The sequence below is a fragment of the Numenius arquata genome, chromosome 11 (genome assembly GCF_964106895.1).
Source record: "Numenius arquata chromosome 11, bNumArq3.hap1.1, whole genome shotgun sequence".
NCBI classification, from domain to species: domain Eukaryota; kingdom Metazoa; phylum Chordata; class Aves; order Charadriiformes; family Scolopacidae; genus Numenius; species Numenius arquata.
Window position 1 is genome coordinate 11,161,006 of NC_133586.1, and position 24,523 is coordinate 11,185,528.

The 24,523-nt window shown below is 46.0% G+C and overlaps 1 protein-coding gene and 1 non-coding gene across 4 annotated transcripts; one reads left to right on the top strand and one right to left on the bottom strand.

Moving 5' to 3' along the window:
• The first annotated feature begins 978 nt into the window (after positions 1-978).
• On the top strand, positions 979-19,766 carry FSD2 (fibronectin type III and SPRY domain containing 2). 3 transcript variants are annotated; one of them, XM_074155531.1, is made up of 13 exons: positions 979-1,106; positions 3,105-3,889; positions 3,970-4,065; positions 4,949-5,182; positions 6,475-6,497; positions 7,487-7,608; positions 8,661-8,816; positions 9,723-9,857; positions 10,624-10,777; positions 11,132-11,265; positions 13,207-13,339; positions 16,550-16,726; positions 18,887-19,766. In XM_074155531.1, the coding sequence occupies exons 2-13, from the start codon at positions 3,146-3,148 to the stop codon at positions 19,137-19,139; spliced, it is 2,361 nt and encodes a 786-aa protein (XP_074011632.1). In that variant the 5' UTR covers positions 979-1,106; positions 3,105-3,145; the 3' UTR covers positions 19,140-19,766. The 3 variants fall into 3 exon arrangements, with proteins under 3 accessions (XP_074011632.1, XP_074011631.1, XP_074011634.1); XM_074155530.1 differs by having other exon boundaries at positions 979-1,094; XM_074155533.1 differs by lacking the exon at positions 979-1,106 and adding an exon at positions 2,721-2,913.
• Positions 19,767-22,917: 3,151 nt separating this feature from the next.
• On the bottom strand, positions 22,918-23,048 carry LOC141470615 (small Cajal body-specific RNA 15). Its single transcript, XR_012463498.1, has one exon.
• Between the last annotated feature and the right edge of the window lie 1,475 nt (positions 23,049-24,523).

Genomic DNA, 24,523 nt, shown 5'->3' on the forward strand with positions numbered 1-24,523 from the left:
AAAGCAGAGAGCTGTGTCAAGATCCAACAGACATTTCCCCTTCTGCTGTCCCCTGAGCTCCAGACATATATATAATGCAGCATCCTCAAATGTGCCTAAAACCTCTCTCCAGCAAGGCTGGCTCAGTAGCATGCGGACAAGCAGAAGATTGTGCCTGCTGGACAACTGTGGGTTTGAGTGCATACATAAAGCTCAATGCTACAGTAATCACAATAATGGGTGTCAATATACAGCCTGGTTTTTACCAGGTGAAGCATTACTGAGCACAGACTGAAGGGACACGTTCCCATGAAGACCCTCCCTTGCTGGGCCATTGGCCACTTTCTTCACTACAATTAGCTTTCCAGTGCTCTAGCGTACACATACAGGCTGGGGATGTATGTATATGAATAATAAGTGTATGCAACACTATGATTCCTGATTTTTTCTGAATTCTGACTTTCAAAGTTTTTTTCCTAGAATGTAATCTTGATTCCAGCTCAGCCCTGTAGTAAAGCTTCTGCTAATTTAATAGAGAGAAGGACTTTGCCATGCAACATCTGGAAAGAACAGAACAGACACTTCCATTTAAATATGCAGCAATGCTGTAAGTACGAGTCCAGCTGTTTGAGTTCGCTTGTGCAGCGTGCACATTTCGTGTGTCCCACACACGATACTCTGCCCAGCACCACAGCCTTGGAAGTCACACCTAGAGTCGATGACTGCACTCTGCTGGGTTTATTAATACCAGCTGAGAAAGTGAGAGGGTGCTCTGGCTTTAGCAAGGGGTCTGTATAATTGTTCCAAGTACTTCAGATCCAGGAATCAACCTTCAGAGCCTTTTCTTGGTGTGTGACATTCATCCTGGTGACACTCAAGTAGCACGCTGCTGAAGGACAGCCAGGGCACATCTATATTTGTTCCATTGCTCATTGCTGGCATGTCCCCTGGGCAAAGAGGCGGTCTAGGGTTACGGTAATAAGTCTTCCAACTGCAGTCACAGGAAAGTGGCAGGGAATTGCTTTCGTGTGAATTCATTTTTACTAGGGGAAATAAACGCGAAGTTTGATGCCATCTGAGCTATCAGAAGAATTTATGACGTCTTAAGATAGAAGGCAAGTTTTTAGGTAGTAACATTCTTTGTTATGTATTTTCAATTACTGATGGTCACAGACTTAAACGTTCTTCACTGTAATTGTATCGGTGCCTGTAAACTGAGCAAACACTGAGCAAACATCTGAAAATCTTATTTAGGCAGCAGGGTTCCAGACGAGTTTAATTATGCTCATTTTAATTTATGTAATTTAATTTCATTTTGGTAGGAAAAATACTTGTTAATTCACTTTTCTAGTTAGTAGTAGCTTCTAAAGCAAGCCTTATTGTTACAATTATGGGGAAAATAGTCTTTGCGGAAGCCAGACAGCATTTTCTGGTATGTGTCGAGACCTTTGCTCTGTTTATTATGTTAAAATTTGCATGATTTATTTTATCACCTTTAGCATAAATAGTATTTCTGCCTAACTTCAGTGTTTTTGTCTATAGTAAGATATTGCTAGCTGTAGAATCCACACCCATGCCTGCAGTGCCGGAAGACAAACCGTGAACTTCTGTGTGTGTTTTCTTACAGAGCTGGTAGGCTGGGCTGTTTTCAGTCATTGATATAAAACTGGAGAGTTAAAAGTTTCTCTGCATTTTTCACTGGTTCAAGAAGTTGCTTTCTAATAAGTCACTGACTATGTTGACTTTGTTAGCTAAGTAATCCGCAGGAATATTAGTAAAATATTGATGAAATAAATTTGAAGTGATAGCAAGTACTCTAAACTACAAAGACCATAAAAAGTAGTTTGAAAGCAAAGCTTATGTGAAAGTTTCTGCAAAAGCTCTGATAACCTTGATGTCTGATTGACCTTTTGGCTTTTTTTCTGCAAGAAAGTGGTTTTAAAGCTTTCATATGCTTCACTGAGCTAGGACTAGATGCAACTATAGGTTCATTAATATTCGGCTGAAATCTTTCTGTGAACAGTTTTGATTGCAGTAGTAAACTGCTGAGAAAATTGACGTGAGTAGTTTTGTAGCTCTGATGTTGTTCATGCTGGTGGGCAGTGGAGGGCTGCAGGGACGTTGCAGCCCTGGCAGAGCACTGTCTCTGTACCAGCGTTATTTCACTGTGCTGTTGTTAATACAGGCTGGTTGGAAAGAATGGGCTTGGGTCGTCAGCGTTAAGATTGCCCTTGCACCTTTCATGTTGTCCCACATGCACCTGCTCTATCATACAGCTTTGCATTTCACATCCACATGCGCTTTTCACACTTCCCACGTTGGACAGAAAGGAAAAAGCGTGCAAGGTCCAGGTCAGAGTGGACTTCTCCCAGTTCAGGGGTCAATGACCTGCCTTGCTTCCTAGTTGCTGTATGCTTTATCATGGGAATCATCATTGATCTTTACTTCTGAGCTTCATTTACGTTAAAATATATATTTTCATAGTACCTGAGAACCCCCAAAGGGCAGTGTTTTTCCCTGTTTTGTAGAAAGGACCTGAGACCTGGACTGAGAATAATGTTTAAAAAAAAAAAACCTCAATTTTCAGTGTCAAGAATGGCAACTTGAAAAATCCAGAACAGGATTTTTCAGGGCATTTACTAGTGTGTTACATGGCATCAGTGGTCACAAGGGAGGGCATCCTACAGTGTGTCTGACTGACAGGAGAGTTCAGAAAGAGCGCTTGACAGCAGCTGAAGGGTGAGCAGACTTCAAACCAGGCCATCTCCAATTGCACAGAACAGCACTAAGTGCGCCTGAAGCACAGTCGCAGTGTTCAGCTGAGGACAGGACTACTCCACAGTTTGGAAATCAGACATCAGGGTCACAGATGGAGCCGCTCAGAAAACATAGGATGCACACCAGAGACAGCTCTTTGCTGTGCTTTGCATGGAGGTGAGAAAAAACAAGCTTCTCATGGCTTCAATTCAGAAGCCACTTCACTCCCTGCTTTGGTCTTTCCCATGCCTACCTCCAGGACTTGAGCAGTCCTCAGCCAAATCTGTTCCATCTATATATTTTTAAGCAAGAAAAACTCATGCTTGCTATCTAAGTATGTAGCTAAAGATCTTTCTTATCATTTACAGGTTTGAGTCTTGTCATCTAAAAAGCCTCACTGAGCATACCAATGTCATCCAGATCTGGCAGCGCAAGAGACTATGAAACTAGTGACCAATCTCATGGCCGTTCAGCTTCCCCACCAGTCCCAGAGCCTAGTGAGACTGAGACTGGAGGCTTGATATTTTATCACATGGATCTTTATGGATCAAAGGAGAGGTTTGATATCTTTCCTGAAGAGCCATCTGGTCAAGGAGACAGATCTCTGGGGGATACCAGAAGGGACTCTGCATTGAGCAGCGAAAAAGTTCAGCGCTCACAAGAAGGTGGATATGACTTGGAAAAGGAGGTTGCAGAGTTGGCTAAGATGTATGGACTTGATGAAGATAGAGAAAAAGAGCTTGAGCTTCTTGGAGGACATCTGGAAATGGCAGAGAGCAGACGGCCGCGTGCTCGCACAGAAAAAGCAGGATCACAAGTCTCTGTATATAATGCGTCAAAAAGCAGCTCTCCAGTGAAAGATCAAAGTCAAAGCACAAAGCAACAGGGACTTCCTGGTGAAGCTTCTCAAGATGAAGATCAGAGCAAAGGCAGAGCCAAGGATGAGGCTGAGAGCCACACATGGTCCAGAGAGGGGCTTAGCAGTGGCGGCATGTCGGATGAGTGGGGCAGTCAGGCTGTCAGTGAAGAGGAAGAAGGGGCAGATGTTTTTTGCTCTACCTGCAAGATCCCAATCCGAGCTTTTGACAAACTGTTTGGTGAGCACAAGGATCACGAGGTGTCTCAGCTCCCCAGTGCTGTGGAAAGCGAAAAGGTAAGAGTAATACAAGTGTACTGGGGTGCCTCAAAAACAGTGTTCAGAGATACTAAGAATCACACTGGGTGTTTTGGTAGGAGGAGATTCATAAAAATATGTGCAAGTTGGAAGAGCAGATTGCTCAGATGGAAAACTTTGCCAGTCACTTGGAAGAAATCTTCATCACTGTAGAGGTAAGCCATTTTTTCTTGGGCTAACTTTGTGGTACTGGGGTTAGAACAGTTTTCACAGTCATAGTGTTCAGTTGTTAATGAGGTAATTATGGTAACTGAACACAGAGTTATTTTGGGGTTTGCCTAGACTAAAGTACTCAGGAAAATTCATCCTAATTAAGGTTTTAAGTGCACTAGTAAATTCACATTAAGCATTTGAACAGACACTTGCGTTCAGAAATAAAGTGACCCCCCCACTCAGGTTATCTTAGTTTTAGATGGCCAAGGACCTGTGATCTAACTAGGTCAGAGCTTCAAACTGAAGCAGTAACTCAAGGCACTGACTGGCTTTTCTCTGCTGCGTGTGGCACAGGAGGGTGTTGGTGCCCGAGCAGTGGGCAGCTGCTGGCAATAAAGCCTTGCAGGGTCCTTAAATCCTCCTTCCTAATGCTTTCTCCAGCAGCGAGTGAGGATACCAGCATTAGCTGCTCAGCTCCCCCAGCGCAAATCCATGGATCCCACTGGGTTGCCATGGTTTCTGTCATGGAAGGATGTGCTTGACTGTGTTGGTGGAAACACTTGGTGAGATTATGGCTAGGATACATATCTAGTTGTGCTCCCTAGGCTTAGGTTGGAGACAGTTGCCTTGCATCATTGTTTTTATTATAATTTCTGATGCTTTTATTATGCCTGGAACCAAATCCAACACTCTCTTTTGCCTCAGTGGGGGGTGAATGATTAGAATAAACCCCTAAAAATTGCAAATTAGTCAAATTACAGCTTCTGTGTACTGACATTGCCTCTCTGGCAAGGAGAATTTTAGGCGGACCTGGGTAAAATTTTTCTCTGACTGAGCTATGGATCAGGCCTGACAGCAAAGAACAAACCCCCAAATGCCTTGCAGGAAAACTTTGGGAGGCAGGAGCAGAACTTCGAGGTGCATTACAACGATGCAGTACAAGTGCTTGCTCAGAAGTATGAAGAACAGTTGGAAGCACTGGGGGAAGAGAAGAGGCAGAAGCTGGAAGCTTTATATGGGCAGCTGGTCAGTTGTGGGGAACATCTCGACACCTGCAAGGAGCTGACAGACGCAACCCAGGAGCTTTACCTGGAAAATGACAAAGCCACTTTTATGAAGGTAAAGAGCTTTAACTGGCAAGGCCCCTTCAAAATGCTCTTTGCTGCTTGCAAGTAGGCCCCAGCTGGGAAGTCCCAAGTGGCTTTATTTCTAGAGAGCGTTTTGGGTGCTCGGTCCATGGTGCTGTCACTGCTCCAGGTGCTTGGTGTGGTGACATTGACTTAGTGGGGCAACTCGATGGGGCCAAATTGCAGAAGCAGCAGCAGAAGTTTGTAATTTGAATGCTCAATGATTTATGAGTCTCACTGGGGTTCAGAGGGAAGGTTATCTCTCTGAAAAGCTTATCTCGGGAAACTCTGGAAGCACTTAGTGTTCATTGCCTCATGCAGGCTCAGCTCTCTCGCTCTATTCTGGGCTCACAGCAGGCAGGCTGATGCAACCACTTTGGAAGATGTTTCTTTTTCTTGCTCATTTTGTTGGAAAGTTCAGCTGAACAGGAGGCTCCACACTAAATACATCAGGAGCTCCTGCAAAGTGATGGATGAATCCCACTGTTGAGGAGGTGTTGAGAAGTTATTTTTCTTTAGCAAGTAGAAAAATAATTGGAAATAAAATAAGAATTTTCACTGCTGATGAGCGATTGCTGTAGTCTGAGCTGTCCTGTGACTCAGGTGGGTGGGAGCATTTCTATAGCACAGCCACGGTAACTTCTAAACCGGATAGTAAACAAATCCCCTAACACCTCCAGTCTGCTCCAATGGATCAGCTTGCTGTGTCACTCCAGCCTGCCTATTCTTCACATGAGCTGACTTTTCCTGTTCCTCTGCATCTCTGGAATAACCTTATTTTCTCCTTAGCTCGTAAACAGTTTTACACCACCCCTAGGAACCGTTATTCACCAAGAAGTGAATAGCACTTGGTCATGAGCTCTCAGCTGCTTAGGTTTCTCCAGGGATGGTATGTCTGTCTTCCAGTAACATGCACTGCTCAGATGTTACTGATAATTTCAGTAAGTTATTTTCCCCGGCTGTTGTTTCTTTTTATTTGTGAAGGATCTGTTGGCACTTTGGACACTTGAGGAAGGATACCGTCTAGAGTCTAGATGGGTAGGCAGGGGTCACTCTCTGATATTGCACATTATCTTAGTGTAAATTCAGCCAAGATCTGTCCATTTGAATGCACAGTTAGGCATGACTTTGTTCTTAGGGCTGAGTGAGAGCCAATTAGCTCTAAGGGCTGCATTTGGGACAATTCATGTAAGACAAGACAACAGCATGATGTAGTCTGACTGTGGACTAATGCAAGAAGTGTATCTATTCTGTCTTTAACACTCTCTCTCTTTTTTTCTACAGGCAGCAGTAACCATGGTTGACAGGTAGTATCACAGTCTGGGATTTTGTGTCACATACCTTCCTGCTAATTGGGCCTGTTACTGGAGACACCTGCATGTTCGGGATGCTGTTCAGGCACACAAATGTTATCTAAGCTACTACAGCTATTGAAATCTTTAGTATTTCTGGTTCAAACTGCAGCAGAAAAAGTTGCTCTAATAAGTTTAATACTAAAAACCAGGTTTGAGCCAATTTTAAAAAACCCAAAGGGAGAGTTAGAGCATGAATAAGTCACTGTTTTCAGCTTAGTCATGGAACTAATTTCAGTGACTGGGAAACAGGATTGCTAATGATCTTGAAAGAAATGCCCTGGATACAAATCTGCCTAAAACTGAGCTCCCCAAACAGATCAGTAACAGGCTTATTTATGCATTAGTATAGAGGGGTAGAAAGTCGAGCTGTGGGAGCTCAAAACATACTGAAAGATCTTGGACCGGTTGGAAGAAACCTTAAGGCATGCAAAATCAGTTGCAAAAAATATACATTTAAATTCACTGCCATCATTTATGAAAACACAGACAAAAGATATCCCTTTGTTCCAGATTTACACCACCTAGAACCACGAGGTCCTGAATTAGTAATAGTGTCCTAAATTCTAAATCACGGAAGTCACGGAGCTAATAGCTTGCTTCCCACGGCGGGTGCTGGGGAAGCCTCACCTACCTGCCAGCAGGAGCGCAGCGTGTGGCAGCCCTCTTACTGGGCAAGGGGGGCACACCAGGAGGGGTGCCTCGGTCCCATCAGCATCCAGCTTTGGTTGGCATCTTAGAGCACGGATCTAGTGTACGGCTGTATATCTCCAAGCAAAGGGCATGGGGAGGCTGAGCTTTGTTCAACTAGGAAAACATTATTTTAAGGAAGTAGCGGTTATTTTAGAGTTTGCTGTTCTTTTCCTCTTGCCAATAGGTATCATAGAAAGGTATCTCCAACACTATGGTACTTCCAATTAGATTTTTTTTTTCTACAATTACAGGCTGGAAGAATTCTTAAAGAAAGAAGTGGATTTAGAGCTTTCAACACTGCCAGACTTTGAAGAGCGGGTCATAGATTTCTCTGAAGTTGAACAACTAATGAACTCCATTAATACTATTGCAGGTACTCTTCCTATCTGATCATTATTTCAGCCCTATTTACATTTAATTAAGGACATGTGTTAGACAGAAATCCATTAGTTCTTTTAAAGGAGAATTGCAAAGGCAGAATTAGCTTCTCCCTAGTTTTCCCTCTAGAATTTTTTGGTTGCCTATCTATACAGAGACACTGGAAGTTATTTTTGGGATGAGTTTTTTCATTGGGTTTCAGTATAAAATTACCAGAACTGCAAAGTTTGGTCTTCCCTGCTTCTGCTGGATGGTTTCCTAGAAGACTCACAAAGAACCGCCCCCCCTTCTGTTGCAGGTTCAGGCTTTGGTGATAACTTGTCTTACCTTGCTTGAACAAAGCAGAGAGGGACACCAGACTGCTTTAAACAACCTGCACAGCTTCTCTTGATAACCAGATTTCAGTGGCTTGTTCCTTCACTATTTAGAAAATATTTTTCTAGTTATCCATAGGAAACAGAGAAAAACACAAACAAATTTTTAATAACTAAGAAAATAAAAATACGAAAGATTTTAAATCTTTTCTGGCACACCACAAATGGTCAGAAAGAACAATATGCAATTTTTTTTATGCCTATACATTGTGTTTTCTTAAAGTAAAACAACATTTTCTACTTGTTTGCTTGTGCTGCTGACCCCATGTTCACCAGCTTTTCCCTCATATTTCCCCCAGAAGCTCTGCAGCCCCAGGCTGGTCCACACAGCGCGGTACCTGTCAGATGCTGCTCCTGCAGGGCTGTACTGGCTCAGGGGGAACGGCAGCCTCAGGGGCGGGGGAGGTCAAGTGTACAGAGAAGGGTTAGGCTGAGGCTTATGTATTTCGTTGTTTTGATTTTGACTTGAAGCAAGGCTTCATACCCCAGTGACCCAATCTTTAGCTGCAACTGTTTACAGGGTCAGCTCCTAACTCTTCTCCCTATAGGAGAAACATGATGCTATTCAATGCCTAGGCTTTGTGCAAACACCTTTGTGAGAGGACAAAGTTTGCCTGTGAACAAGGTATCATGCTTATACAGTCAAAAAACTGACCTGTTTTCCCCTCTACAGCTCCTTGTGCCCCTGTGATCAATCCCCAGGCTCCCAACGCAGCAACTGGCACCTCACTGAGAGTTTGCTGGGGACTCTTCTCAGATGACACTGTCGAGTGCTACCAGCTGTGCTACAAACCAGTGAGCGACGAGAGGCGCAGTGATGAACAAGCAGGTGAGGAGGCCTGGACCCAAGGGGACACCTCAGCCCTCCACTGGCAAAACCAGCTGGTTCCAAAGTGCCTCTGGACTTGCTGTGGGAACCCAAGCACTTTCTGTGTGCTCTCTCCACCGCTCAAACTGTGATACCCACCGCCACAGTTCCTGCTTCTGGCTTTGTCACTCTTCTCCTGCCCGGTCTGCCATGCTGCTGGCTGCGGCAGGACCCATCGCAGGAGCAAAGACAGGACGGTGCAGCAGCTGGGACAGCAGGAGTGGGAAGGGGACAGTGGATGGAGTCACGTCTCAACAGTAGCATTTCCTTTCCTGGAGGCAGGTGCTGTGTTAGACATACACACGCTGCATTCACTACAAAGCACAGTATTTTTAGAGAGTAGATCATCATAATATCGGCATGCCCACTGAAACCCCCCCAGTCATTTTACAGTTTATCTCAGTGCTAATAATAGGCAATAACTCCCCATCACCCCCCCCACACACAAAAAGAACCACAGAACTATCCTAAAATGTCCCGGCCTTGTAACAAAACTGCCTTTGCTAATAATATTCTTGCAGAACCTCTTACTGGAAAAGCGTCCCTGTAGTGAAAACGTGCCGGGTCTTTTTAGAAAAAAATCAGTAGCAAGTGGGTGACCTTTCTTTCTGGTTTTTGGTGTTTGTTTTTTTTTTTTCCTGAGTGATGTGGCTCCTTCAGAAACTGATGTGTTATCTGATTTGTGCCTCCTTAGAAGGTGGCATGGTAAAATGGCCTGACAGCTAATCAAAGGGTATGGAGCAGAAGGAGCTCTCTTGGACTCAGCACACAAAACAACGCACCTCAACTCCATTACCTGAGGCAGCTTTGGGGAAGAGCGGGTAACTCTGTAAAGGCACTGTAAACGCTTTGTTGTTTTCATTTCAGAGCATACGCTACAAATCAAAGAAACATACTGCACCATTACTAATCTGTTGCCGAATACACAGTATGAATTTTGGGTCAGTGCTTTAAATGCCTCTGGTATCAGTCCACCAAGTGAAAGAGCAGTTTACGTAACAGGTAAAAATATTTTCTTCATATGACTAGGTGACCTTCGTAGTGAAATTCACTGTCATCTCTGAATTTTATGCCAGTAATGCTTTCTGGGCACTTTGTTTCTCCTGATGGAAGTCTACTGACTCCATGGGAATGTCCTTTTATTCAGAGTCCCTGGTTGTTGTTTTTTTTTGTTGTTGTTGTTGTCCCTGTTTTAGCTGAAGAAACAGAAGAACAGAGACAAAATAATTTATTTAAATGCAAACATGTAGAAGACCTGGGAATAAGACTCAAGTTTCCTGGTTGTGCCAGGTGGATGGTAGCCCTCCTTTTATTGATCTGTAGGTATCTTGTGGATTCACCTGCTGTGCTGCCCTTTTAACTGCAGTTCAGTCAAGCATGTTTTGTGATATCCTGACATCAGGTTGAGCAAGTCGGAGTGAGACCGTCAAGCACTCATTCCAGATGTCTTTGATATCGTAGAGCAGAGAAGAGATGCACCTTTATGACAAAGATAAAACCAATGATAGAAAGAAAACAGTTGTGTAAGCAGTCTCTGCGTACGTTACTTCTCTGATTAATTCTCTTGGGACCTTTATAGTCCAAATTGAGTCTTTGAATAGTACTGTTAATTGCCCTGCCTGTTGTTTATTGGCAATTGGGGAAGCAGGTTTCTTTAACTATATACTATTAGTAAACAACTTTGTTCTATTTTTTAAGACTTCAAAGCATGTTTGTTGCAAACCTCTTCAAGCAACAGCTTAGAATTGTTCTTTTGCTTACTTTTTAGCTCCTTCACCACCTATCATAAAGAGTAAAAAGATCCGAAGCTGTGAAAATGCAGCACTGGTGTGCTGGGAGTCTAGAGACATTAACCCTGTTGATTCTTACATGGTTGAATTGTCCAAGCTGACAGACGAAGAAAATGGCGACGTTATTACTGAGTGAGTCACTATTCTACCGAGTCCATGACCTGCAGAGTTAAAATCTAAGGAAGGACCCATAAGCCTTTGGTGAATCCCCCTTTATAAACATTCCCCTTAGTAAAATTAATTGTATAAATGTTAATCAAAAATTATAATACAGGGTATGGGAAAAGGGCAGAAGCAAATGTAAAAATCTGTGTAGTCTGCCACAGACAATCTCTTGCCCCCACTACTGACAACTGTACAAAGTGTTGTTGATGGGTTACAAGAGAAGCTGATCATGTAATTTCTTCTTTGTTGTTCAGAAAAATAATCTCAAAGGCCTACCTTTGTTCTCTACCCTATCATTTTCCATGGATTTATATTCTGTAGATCTATTGTTGGGATTCCTAACTGCGAAGTCCTAATTCACCTCCAGCCGACACAAAGCTATCGCGTCTGTGTTAGAGCCCTAAACCTGGGAGGTTCCAGTGAAAGAAGTGAACCTGTCCTGATACACACCACAGGTACTGTACAGCTCAGAACAACTGTAGCATCTATTATCTCAACAGAGAGATTCCTGCTGGTTTCAACGGCCTCTGGATCAGGTCCTAATCTCTTACATCTAATTACACACCTGGTAACCTTTCAGGAACAAAAAAACCCACTTTTTGTAACAATAAGTGCATTGCTTTAGCTCTGTAATTTAAAATTATTTCTGTCCAGTACATTTGATACTTGAAAGTTACTCATTTCTAAACATTTTAAAAGACAATATCAACCCAACGCCCCCAGATGTTGCTGGTTTGCCAAGTACTGACACACCAATGAAGAAAGTTGTACTGTGATTTTACTTTACTTCAGAGATTACCTTGTAATGATACTGCTGCTGGGAAGCATGGCTGAGACAGCCAGTCAGCACTTTCCAGAGTCATTTGGATATGCAACATCTTCCTCTGTATCTATTGGAACGTCTCCAGCTCAGCAGGGGAAGCTCTGAGGGCTGGTTCCCTTTATTCATGAGGAGAAAGGCCATCCAGCTTTCAGCTGGAAGCTTTGCTTTTGGTAATTGACGCAGGATTATCATCTCTGCTCTCAGTGTCATGCTGGGCAAGGATTCTCTTCCTTCTCCCCCAAAGGAAGCTGGAAGCCCTTTCCCCTCCCAACCATCTAATCAAAACTCATTTTAATGAGTTATAGTAGATACCTGTTTTCATCTCCACCACTGCTATAATGATGCTGCAACATCCTGGAGTGTCTCAAACCTCCCACGTCACTCACAGATGCATTCACACCATACCTGTGTCTCTTCTGCCCTTACCTTCCGTGACAGGTTTGCAAATTGTGCTTATTCGGCAAGCTGGCCTCACACCCATTAATCTGTGAAAGGCCATGTTTCAGTAAGAAACCTGTCTGCTACACATCAGTGACAGCACAGAAATGGTCATTTTTACATCCCTGGAGAGGAAGACTGTCATTGTGTTACCATTGTTTGTGTGTAATTCAACTACTTACATCAAACTCAGTATTTGAAATTGCCAATTCTGCTTGCACAGCATGTGTTTGTTTTCAGCAGCACATGCCTGTAATTGCCCTGTCATTGTTTGTATTGTATTTGCATTGAAGTAACTTGCAGTTTGATTATAATGATTTCATTTGGGATTAGCATGGAGAGATTCATCTTCTCTGAGTCTACATTATGCAAACGGCTGATGTGAACTGATGTGTCAGCTGCAAGCGCTCACCTCCAACGCTGGCGATGACCTTTGCTTCTTGCTTACCGGGGTGGGTACACAAACACCATCCACAAACAGCAGCTGTGACGCAGGTGGCTGCTCATCAAAGCACAGGGCACCAGACCTGCTCGGTGACATCTCCCACGGGAGACAGGCAGAAATACTCTTATCCCGGGCTGGTTTAGCTGACTTACCTCTCTGGGGGCTGATCTGAAGAGGAGATGCTGAAGCATGAGGGATGCTGCACGTGGCAACTTTGTAGAGGTTCCTTCTCTTCAAACTGTGCCTGGCATTTATGTGGAAGAGTGAGGCCATGGAGAGGCCTTTAAGGCCGCCTTGTCCTTTCAGTGATTAGAAATAGGTCACTCCAGTTCTGAGGAAGATGACTTGAAACCGGACAGGCCATTGCAGGGAGGACCCCTCATCTTTGCATAGCTACTTCCCGTGCAATGCCTGCGGCCTTGAGCCCCAGCTGGGTTCAAATCCTGGTTAAAGCCCCTTTTCTGCTTTTTCACAAGGCTGTAACTCAACAATGTTAAGCTGTAAAACACCCACTTGTTTGAAAAACTCTGAACGGACAACCTTGTCCTCTCAATGTCGGCCACAGATTCCTTCCAGAGCACTGGTTAATCTTTTTGAGGAGCCAAACAACATTTCGCCACACCTTTGCTGCAAACCCTAGTGCCGTAAGGAGATGCTGGAGTTATCCTCAGGTGTTCTTCTCTCTTGCAGGTACCTATTTCTGCCTTAACGAGGACACGGCCCATCCTTTACTGGCGATTCTAGATGATGGATTTACAATTGCATGTGATCAACTGGAAAACCCAGAGTGTGATTTGCCCGTCTACGATAACAGCTTTACAAGGTATACAGAGGAATTTTGGTTGCAATTAATACATGTGGTTTGTGGCTGCTTCATCCATGACGCACCCCAACCTTGAATTTAAATCCACTAAAAAGGTTTACTGGTATTGCAGCTCTCCCCACCTTCAAGCCAGGCACCAAGTAAAACTTGCAGACTGTATGTGTGTGTATAATGTGCAGTGTTTCTTTCCACATTGTTTTTTGCATAAGTGACTATGATTGTCTGCAGTTTTAGAAAACTGCAAGCACCTTTGTCGATCCTTGTAAAATATGGATTACTCGTCTTTTAGAAAATCAGATTTATTTTAAGGTATTTCAAGTTGGGCTCCTAAGATAACTATTCAGTTTGAAATGGTAGGCTTTCCCCATAGCTCTTTGGAGAGTAAAACTCCTTTTCCATTTATCCAGGCCCCATAGTTTCACTGGGGTTACTGTTCCTGAGCACCATTACTGAGCTCCCTGTGCCCTGCTGCTCTTTTCTGAGAATTTCTAGAGTGACTAATACATACCATCTACATCTCCCTTTGCATGATCTGTGCACTAACTTCTATTAAATTCCAAAAGTTTCTTCCCATTTAATTCTTTACAGAGCCCCAAAATGTCACAAGAAAAAAAAACCAACCCATATACTCTTAATATAGCACTACTTGGATTAAAAAAAAAAAAAAGGCATAATTATTAGATTCTCTTTTAATTACAGCAATCCAGCACTTGCACACTTCCAAGACTTGAGGAGATGCTCCTCTCTGCTGGCTGTTGCTCCCTCTCTCCTGCCCTTTCCTCCACAAGCTGCCGAGGTGATAGAGCCTTGCACATGACGTGCAGAAGGCTCTGCCCTTCCCTCCTTGGTCTGGGTTTCACACATGGAGATTTGGGGGCTGTTTTTATATAGCTCTGTCCGATAGAAACCACCAAATGCTCATCTTACGTAAAACTTGTTCACTACAGCAAATACTACAGAATGGGCAAAAAACCCTTTGGTGCTTTGGGCACCTGACCTCCTCCCCTTTGAAAAAGGCTTCTGTAGTTCAATGCACAGTTGGTCTGTTTGGCTGTGGTTTTTTTTTAAATAGATGCCAGGAGTGTCTAATGGGCCCTTCAGCAGCTCTCATTGATTTTGTGAGTTTAATCTCTCTCTCTAGCTGCTCTTTGGAACTTAAGCGTCACTTGGAAGTTAATGCAAGTTCATAAAGAGGATTACAGATGCAGCCAGCCACAAACGTGCTTACACGTTGGGCACCCTGAGCTAAATTTGAACAGGTATTTAAGTGACAAAGCAAATGCTAAGGAAAGGAGAGCGATCTGAATACTTACCTCTTACTGAAAGATCTAGTTGATACTATTTGGGTCCACAGATTTTACTTTCAAAACAGAATTAGGCCTTTTGCCATTGAAATGAGAGACTTAGTTTGCCAAAATGCATGTTTCCAGTCAGAACCACAGAATCAACATATAACCAGGACAGGCATCTGCAGACACAGAATAATACAAGCCCACAACTTAATCCCTCTGTGGAAATGGGGCAATGTTACCAGAGGGCTCAGGAGATAGAAGATTCTCTTCATTAAAGTCATCATGATAAGCCTAAATGGGATTTCATCCCACTCCCACAGGGTGCTTTTATGTTTCACATAAACAGCCAGAGCTGGCACTCATCTCATTCTGAACTCTGAGGCTGAGTTTTTGATGCTGCTGTGAAGTCTCAGAAGCCTCTTTCATGCCAAGATACTGGCGCGGGGAGGAGGGAAGAAAAAGCTCCCAAGCTGAAATGACTAACACTCATCCTACAAGGAAATTACATCACAAACTCTTCTTTCTGAAGTTTGTGTGATCTCCAAAAGACTCATGTGTTTCCTAACCACAGCAGCTCCTACGGTCTGACTCAGGTTTGCCTTGGTGGCTTTGCAACTCTCACTCCTATGGTAGTATTTTGTTCACGGATGTTTACCCATCCATCTTTGCATCATTCCTTTTCCTTCTCAAGCTGTAGCAGCACAACTTCTCGGAGTCCAGATTTCAGCAGCGTTTAACCTATTCCCAGGCCAACTACGTGCGCTTCTAATGAAGTGTGCACTTGCTGTAAGGGACTGCTGCGGTGGTGGCACAGAGCACAGTTACCCTGTCCCTACACACCAGGCTCTCCGAATGCTGAAGGCAGCTCTTTCTCACCGTTGCCTGAAGGTAGACCAGCCCAGAGCATCTGCCAGCAACATACTTTGCCTCTGTAATTTACAACTTTAGAGGACCCTACCAGAGAAACAAACAGGTTGTGTGTCACTCCCCATCCAAAACTGAAGGTGTGTTTTGAAACCTGCTATCCCCTGCGATGCAGCAACGACAGCTAATACATCGTGTACTTTTCCTGAGGAAAAGCTGGGGTGTAGTCTTACAGGATTCATGTTGCCCTCTTAAACTGAGTTAGACTGTTTCAGAAGCATTTGGCATGGGCTATTTTGCCCATCTTTCTTGCTTCAGAACCTGTGTTTTTGGAGACTTGCGACTTCAAAGTGTCCAGGTCCTTTGAGATTGCCCGTAAATCAAGCTGAAGGGTCTCTCTGTGGTACATTGTCTTTCTCTCTCCTGCACATCTTTGTAAAGAGCCATCTTCTACACAGTTCCTATCATAAAGGCTAGGAACCACAGTCTACTGCTAAAACCTTTCACGGCCCAGGTACCTAAGCATATTCCAAGCTCTCCTACTGTGTCCAATTCTTGCTGGTCTCTCCAAAGACAGTGTAAGCAGGTCTCCTCCTCCCCAACTGCCCCAGGACTTTCACGCTGTTACAGTGCTCCATTCTGAGTGACACGTAAAGCCCTGGGCTGATGGGAAGAAAACACAAAATCTGTAGCCTTTTTTCCTGTGCTATACTGGAGTTCATCAGAGCACCTTCTTTTCTAGAAAGTATTAACTTTCCCAGAAAACCCAGGCAGCACAGAATGCTGCTCTCCCTGTTCCTGAAAGCACCCAGGACTCATTTATACAAAGCTACCCACAGGTAAAAACAGGGTAGGTGTCACAGAGAAACCTGCAGGTTCTGTGTCAGGTCCTCAGCACGTGTAGTCAAAAATCCATGCTGCACTGCTAAGGAGCCAGCGAAAGTGGCTTTTGTTTATTGATCTGTAATGTCCAGGTACATTACATACCTGAATATTTTAAACAGCATTGCAGAGAGGCCCCGCCAAAGCACATATTCCTGTCTGTCTCCCTCAGGTGTATTGGGATCCTGGGCAGTTTGATCCCATTTCCCGGAAAGCATTACTGGGAGGTGGAAGTTGAGGAAGATACAGAGTACAGAATCGGCGTGGCTTTTGAAAACACTCCGAGACATGGTTATCTGGGGGCAAACAACTCATCCTGGTGCATGAGGCATATCATCACACCATCAAGGTAAGGGCTGTGGATGCTACAGGTCTCCTACAGGAACACCTCCTACATGGACACCTGCAGGCAGAGCAGCAGAGAGCTCCTGCTGGCAGGGGCAGCCAGAGATTTTATATCAAAGCCCAGACCAAGCACTTAATCAGGTGCCTGTGGCACTCCACCGTTGGCACTGTGAACTAGTGTTAGAAGCTGGAACCTTTAACCAAATCCTACTGCTTAATGACATTCTCACATTGAAATAGGCAGTCCCAGGAATAAATCTGAATAAAATCTGCACTACAGAAGTTAGCTGTAAAAGCCTTGTTTTAGATCACCAAAACCCCAGTGGGAAGTCAATAGATCCACAGCTGAACCTTCTGGCTCTCCCCCAGACACCATTGTACATTACCATCATTGCCTTTGACTCCCGTGTGAGATTCGGGCACCCTGTGGAGCATCCAGAAGCAAGAAAACAAGTCACACACACCCCCAGGCATCCCCGAGTATTGCCTACCGCCTGTCTGAACAGCTCCCCCCCCAGCCTGCAAGGGTTGCCAGGGTGCTGCTGGGTGCCCTTGGACAGGGAGCCTGGTCACCACCCCAATGTCCCCTGCATGCACAGTCAGCAAACAGTAAGGATGGCAGAGCAGGGGCCCAAATCGCCTGTCCTCGGCCTGCTGGTACGCAGGGAGGGGTTCTAGGTGCAGCTCAGTTGGCTGGAGCACAGTCTCCTCCCCAGGCTCCCCAGCAGCTGGCCCACTGCAGAGCCATGGTCTTCAGCAGCGCTGGCATTTGCCTCCCACACAGCAAGAAACTCTGCTTAATGGGGAAGACCAAAGCCACTAAAGCTAATGAGTCTCCCATGCACCGCAGGCAGGCTAATTTGATTTCCTTGCTACATTGAGCTAAGAGGTGCACTGAGGTTTGTTCTCATTCTTCTGGAGCAACGAGCATGGACTTCAGAGAGAAAAGGGAGCTGGGCCATCGCTCAGTTTGAGTCACTGTCATACCCATTTCTGCAGGGAAATTGTCTCAGGTTTGAGTGGTGTGGGTGGAGGAGGTGGTTAGTGAAGAAGCTGGCCCTTATGAAATGCCAGATAACTCACTTCAGCTGAATAAATCTTCTCATTTCTGCTCAGAAAGGCACACGTTCCCATAAAAGTCTCATATTTTTGGTTGCAACGTGCCACACTAGGGAGAGCTGTCTGATTAACTGTTGAAGGACCTCAGCGCTACTTGAATGGTGACTACACAGGGAAGAAGTGGGCTACCCTCACGACAAAGCTGCTTACCTACAGAGCACCTTCCTGGCCTCAAATGATCCACAGTCCCGCAATCGTAATTAAAAGACGTCACCCTCTAGTAACTGGAACTTCCCAATCAACACTGCTCTGGCTGAGCATGGAGGTCTTGTAGGAAAAGCAGCCAGAAACATCATTTGAGAGCGGGGTTTGAAAAACGATGTCAAATAGTCTGGAGGCTGCCTAGGCCAGTGAGTCAGGCAGCCTCTGCCCAGGGGGCTGCACTCCCTGGCTGCTGCTGCTGCAGTGGGTGTGAGCAGTTCCCCAACTCTGGCAGGGAAGAGGGCTCAGTACCACAGCCCCTCAGGGAGCAAGTGGGCAGCGTGGCAGGGCCTGGAAGGACAGGGCTGAGTCATCTCACCAGCTCCCTCCTCTGCAGCGCCCACAGCTACCTAGGGGCAAGGCTGAGGGGATGCCAAGTGTTGCTCTGGGGCAAGCCTGCTGGCCTCACTGAGCACACACAGCCCCTTCATGGAGGAAGGGACAACTTGCCACCCTTCAGTGGCAAGGGTGCACCCTGCGATTTAGAGGACACCCACGTTGCCCCTTGAGACACAGAAAAAAACGGCAAAGTACCATGTTGCGTTCTGACCTTGTCCATATCTAAAGGCTACCGCTCATCCACACGCAGCCAGACTGGGCTGTGAAACAACATGCCTGTCACACGGGCTGGACAGGCAGGTCTTAGCACAGGGCACGCCACTGCTCGGCAAACATGGCCATGGTTCGGCAAAGCAGATGGGGCTAGGGTAGTAAACACAGGGCACACAGGAGGGACGGGACTGTGAAGCAGGAACATACCCTGGAACACACCCCTGGGCACAAGGAGCTCCCCTTTGGGAGCAGCCAGTGTGCCCTTGGGTTTTTGTCTGTTTCTCACCTACAGGCACAAGTACGAATTCCTGCACAGCGGGATGACGCCAGACATCAGGATTACTGTCCCCCCCAGAAGGATTGGCATCCTGCTGGACTATGAGAACTGCAGACTGTCATTTTTCAATGCAGATATTGCCCAGCACCTTTACACATTCAACTCACACTTCCAGCATTACGTCCACCCCTGCTTTGCTTTGGAAACACCTGGCATCCTACGGATACATTCTGGAATTGCGATACCCCCATGGACTGCCCTCCCATAACCTGCATTTTGCAGCTGCACACCTACACGTGACCTGCACCAAGCGATCCTCTTTCAGCATCAGCTGCTCCATCACACTCCCTGTGAACCAGCGCTCTCCCTAGAGACAGCAAAGCAACCCTCACCCCAACCAGCTGCCAAGCCTGAGCCCCTACGGCAGTTTCTGTTCTCTGAGGCAGGATCTTAGCACCAAACCATTATGGTCACAAGATCCATCAGCATCCCAGAAATTCTCCAGTTAGAACCGGATACCATCCTTCCTGGACGGGACGGTCACCAAGCAGCAGTGGCAGCTGGATCGCTGGTTCCCCCAGTATCCATTTGATGCCTAGGGAACTTGCCTGTTCCACAGCAATCATTAACTCAACTCTTGTGTCTGCCGAAGAGCTAGAAGTTCAAAGAAAATTAAAAATAGCAAAAGGCGTATCACTGCTAGACAGAGCTGAAAACACTCCAACCATGACGCTGATCTCACAATCAAGCATTCTTGTCACTACATGAAGTCTGTGACACAAGATAATCAAATACGCCTCCGAGTGTGAACTGTTAGCGCCTACCATACACAGCGAGGGTTCTGAAATACCCAAGCACGCACTACAGTCTCAAATATTAAAAGCCATTTTTACAGAATGCCCATGCTTCTCGTTCATTCATTCAGAGAAAAAACAAAAACCAAACCGAGGCCTTTTGCAGTGCTTGATTGCCCCTATAGACAAATCTACATTGTTTTTAGCTTGTTCTTTTTGGCCACGCTCACCTCAACTTGGGTGCATCCTCCGCACCCACAGATCTGTTCTCCCCCTCAGCACTGGCCTTCTCGACGCTGCACCCTTGAACTTTTAGGTGCCCAGTGGGGGCTGGAAGTACCCCGGGCCAGCACCGGGCTGAAACGTCCCTGTTTAGGCTTAATTTCCAGACACCAGGCCATCAGACCAGCACTGCCGGTCGATCAGGCTTGTCTAGCTTTAAACAGCCTCATTCGTGTATGTCAAAACTACCTGAATTTAATCAAGAGTCATTAACCGAGAAGCTTTTCCACAGATTTATTGTATATTCATTACAAAAATCATTGGTTCAAGTTTCCATTCTATGGGACAGTCAGGAATAGGTGGTGGTCTCTACAATATTCAGGATCCCTACAGATACACACAGCCTGGCAAAAATGAAGAGATTTGATATAGAACCATGTTCCAAAAGCCCTTCTTCCCCAGATAGCTTTAAAAATGTCTCCCCAAAACAGGCTCTGCAGAAACTATAAAAACAGGAGCTGAATATGTCATTATGACAGTGATTAGTACCATCTTCTCTTGGATATCTATTCTTTTGCAAGCTTCAAATGAAGATGGATTTAGTGACACTCAGCTATGTACATGCAGTGTCATTTCTCAGCCTACCAGGAAATCAGAGATTTCCAGGGCAGAGAGGGTTGTTACGGTCGCTTTGTCAGACCTCCTGTAAGGCAGGCCATAGACTCTCAGTTGCTTTGTCTTGCAGCAAGCACAACTTGTGTCCACCAGGAAGAGGTGGTTCATTCAGCAACCACTGCCAGCGCAGAGGGTGGGAGGTGCCAGGTGAGCCCTGCTGACACTGGCAAGGCCAGACCAGAGCACAGCAGCTCAAACGAGCAGCTCCTCTGCCAGGGAATGAAGTGGTGAGATAGCACCACCCAAGTTGTTTTAACACTTTTTTTTTTTTCCTTTGCTTAAAAACATATGCCTTGATTCAGGGTCCAACTTCAACCCACTGGAACATGTTTTACCTTCATCTGCCAAAAATCGAGAGCCACACTCTTCTTTTAAAGTAGGTATCTGAAGGAGTAAAACACAGAAGTATGAGAGCAGAGGTATGAGGATGTCTGAACCTCCCAAGAAAGCCTTTAATGCAGAGAGACTGCTGGCAAACCCAATGATTCCAATGAAAGCAGGTGTTCTGAACAGCCCCACCACTTCCCCAACAGCTTTCACCTCAGATGTTTAAACCATAGCTGTATCCCAGCGCCAGAGTGGCTGTTCACCTCAGATGATACAAGAACCCAATCCAAAATATTTTTCAACTGGTGAACTGCCCTGGGAGTCCCCAGGACTTCACAACCCTCTCACAGGAGTGCTGCAGGGACAGATCTTCCGAGCCAAACACAAGGTGTTTGGATGCCCTTGACGTGGAACTCTACAAGTACCAAACAGCTCTATCATTAGGTTGCCTGCTTGATGAGCTGTTGGAGAATGCAGGCCTGATGGCTGAGTGCAGAGCAGCCGCTCAGCTGAATATTACTCAGTGGTCATCGCCAGGCATGGTACAGGACAGCTAAGGCAGCAACAGAACTATCTGAAAAAAGAAGAAATAATTGGCTACTAAGTTAAAAACAATATGGGAAATGAGTTTGCATGTTTCTGTTTAATAAAAGCTTCACCTGTCAGCAATAACCCAAGCATTTCCTCCCTTAGGAATCCCAACCCTGTCACTTAAACATTTATACAACAAAGGAAAGGGCATGAACAACCTAAATTTTCTAAAACGAGCTGTCACTGTGAATCACCTATATATAAATCCTTTACAGGGAGGCCACCACTCCCACTATAGGGTCTACTAATCAGACCAGCAACAGCACCCGAACTGGAAGTTCACATCAACCTCATCTTTCTGTGTAAGTCCCCCAGACAAGAGGAAGCGCAGTACATCTGTCAGACTGTAAGTGCGGGCCAAACCCTGTACAATACTGGAAGCTGTATTTGACAGTAAAAGGGGAGTCTCCTGCTGAAGCTAAAGGGCACTAAGAGGTACCCCAGAGCAGACCAACATCAACTGTATTTGGTTTACCTGGAACCCTGGGTATAGCACTTGGAGAACTGTGTTGAGCTGGCGATCTGCAAGCTATTTCTTTGCACTGAAAGGTGTCTCAGATGAGGTACAACCAGTTCTCATCTCTGGCCTGTCTACAGGAACTCTGGCTCACTGCTGAATTAGATCACATGAAAGGACAACAGTTAGTTAAAAAACGAGTTGTCCTTGTCTCTGACAATGAGTTATGTGCTGCAAGATGCATTCTTCCTGGTACCCATTGGCATTTCTCTTCGTGTTCCTTTTCACTATGTGCATTTACTGGCACACAGCAAAATTCATCTTCTGTGAAGGACAGGAGCTTGTGTCTAAAGCTCTGGTATTGGGCACCTGACCCCAACAGGCCACCCCGATTTGCAGCTGTGATCTATGCATCCTTGCAGAGGTTACAGCAGCAGGAACTGGCAAAGGATGGGGTACCCCCAACCCCGCCTCACCCAGCAGCTAACTGGGGACTTTGCCAGGGCTGCCCAAAAGCCCTCAGGCTTAGGAGGAGTTACCCTCAAACCCCTTCAGGGTGGGCAAAAAGGATCCCTTTTTCCAATTCCCTTCTATTCCCTCTTGATTTAGAATACCAGTACACGTTGTTGCCACTGGAGGGCATCACACGAAGCCCTTTCACAAAGCCGCACTGGTTACCAGCCAGGTTTACACAAACCGTCTATGGCTAAACAGATAGTTACAGCTTCCAAACCAGTTACCATGATCCTTCAGCACTCCAGTGCCCCTCCTCACCCAGTCCTGGAGCCGGAAACAAAGGGACCCACGGGCCTGTGAGCAAAACCACACAGGTCAAAACAATGTCAAAAGCACAAATACAACAACAGGCAACGCAACAGCCCTGAAAGACACTTTAGTGTGTTTGATTAAAACCAAACACACCCACCATTTTCTAGAGGAACACTTGACTTTTAACTTACTCCCTCTAATTGCCATTAAAACCTTGTAGGTAGAGGAAGTAGGTCCTGACTTTATCTCACAGGCAGGCCTTGTTCTTCCACCATTTAATTTAGGAGGATAGTATCAGTGAAGTCAATATAATGTCACTGGCTCCACTTTCTTAGTCCTCCAGATGTACCTCTGTAAGAAACTCCAGGGAAATCTCAGGAACTGACTGTGCTCTCCTGAAGGAGACTGCAGAGCCTAACCACCCAGCTTGCCTTCAGGGCCTGGAAGGCAGTTTCCTATCCTGTCCTCAAAACTCAGCCATATCTTTGTTGACTGAGAGCTTCCGTTTTCCAACAATACTCCATATTACTCATTAGCAATGCACAGGAAAGCAGCCAGGGACCGTGCAAAGGTGAGGCTCTGCTTCCCATTCGGCTCAGCACCTGGACTCCGCTGACTCCCTGCACAGTCCTGGCACAGCCCAAGGCACAACAGCAACGTTAACATTTCTCTCTGTGGCATTTATGCTGGTGTTCTCAATGGCCAGTATATATTGGGCCCAAGCTTAAACCTCTCCCAAGCAGCTTTATGTTTTAAGCTTTACATATGCAAGCAATACCGAGGCCACGATCTGCTTCATAAAATGGCTGTAAGGGGCTGCACTCTCTGCCGAGAGGGTGCTTATCCCACAGCTGGAGCTGAATAAAAGTGTTTGGGTTTTTGGTTTTGTGGTTTTTTGTTTTTTGTTTTTTTTTTTTTTTCCTGCAGACGCAAAGCAGCGGCTTAAACACAGCACCAGAAAGGCTGCAGCAGCGATGAGGGGGGGTCTTATACAACCCTCCTCAGGCAGCCGGGCCCGGCAGCCATGGCAAGGGGCCGGGCAGTGCTTACCTGCCTCTCCGCCAGCCCCGGCAGGGCAACGGCCGCGGGGGTTTCCACAGGAGATACACATCACGGCGACAGATCCTGCAAGGCGATACACGAGCAATGAAGAAAGAGGCAGAGAGAGCCGCGCACCCCGGGAGGGGAGAAACCGGGCCTCGTAGGGGGAACCCACCACACTGACGGAATGGCGCCGGCTCCACGGGGCAGCTTACCCTCCCCGGGGCCTTTGCTTCACCTCCGAGCGGAGGGAGGGTGAAAGCCGCCATTCCTCACAGGATGTTCCCAGTACCCCCCCGGCCGCCATGAGGCACCCCCTCGTGCAGCCGCCATTTCCTGAGGGCGGAGGCCCCGTGTCGAGCCCCCGCCCCAGCCGGGGCGGGGGCTCGACACGGGGCCTCCGCCCTCAGGAAATGGCGGCGGCGTGAGGTGATTGTTACCTTGCTGGGCTGGTCCAAAAGCCTGTAGAGTCCCTCTATCTTGAGATATTTCGCAGCCGGTTGGATACACTTAAGTTTTCTCTCAGTCTCTAAACACAGTTCCTTACGTTCCGTCGACAGGGTTGGAAAGAACACGGTCAGGTAAAAATGCCTGAGGCCAGCCCCTCACTCCTGATTTCTCAAGGCCTCCCAGGACAGCCAAAGGCAGGAAAAAACCCCACAAGAGGGAAAACTGGGGAGCGGATGGTTGCTAAGGCTCAGTGCAGAGGCAGCTGTCACAGATAGGGAACAGGCTGCTGGGCTTCATTCATAACTTATTCTTGCACAAGGCAAAGAA

What these genes read in the sequence shown, in the direction of transcription:
- FSD2 (XM_074155531.1), top strand. Translation starts at nt 3,146, where the DNA reads ATGTCATCCAGATCTGGCAGCGCAAGAGACTATGAAACTAGTGACCAA. An exon ending in AAATCTTCATCACTGTAGAG is followed by an intron (nt 4,066 to 4,948) that starts GTAAGCCATTTT and finishes AATGCCTTGCAG; the next exon opens with GAAAACTTTGGGAGGCAGGA. An exon ending in TGTCCTGATACACACCACAG is followed by an intron (nt 11,266 to 13,206) that starts GTACTGTACAGC and finishes TCTCTCTTGCAG; the next exon opens with GTACCTATTTCTGCCTTAAC.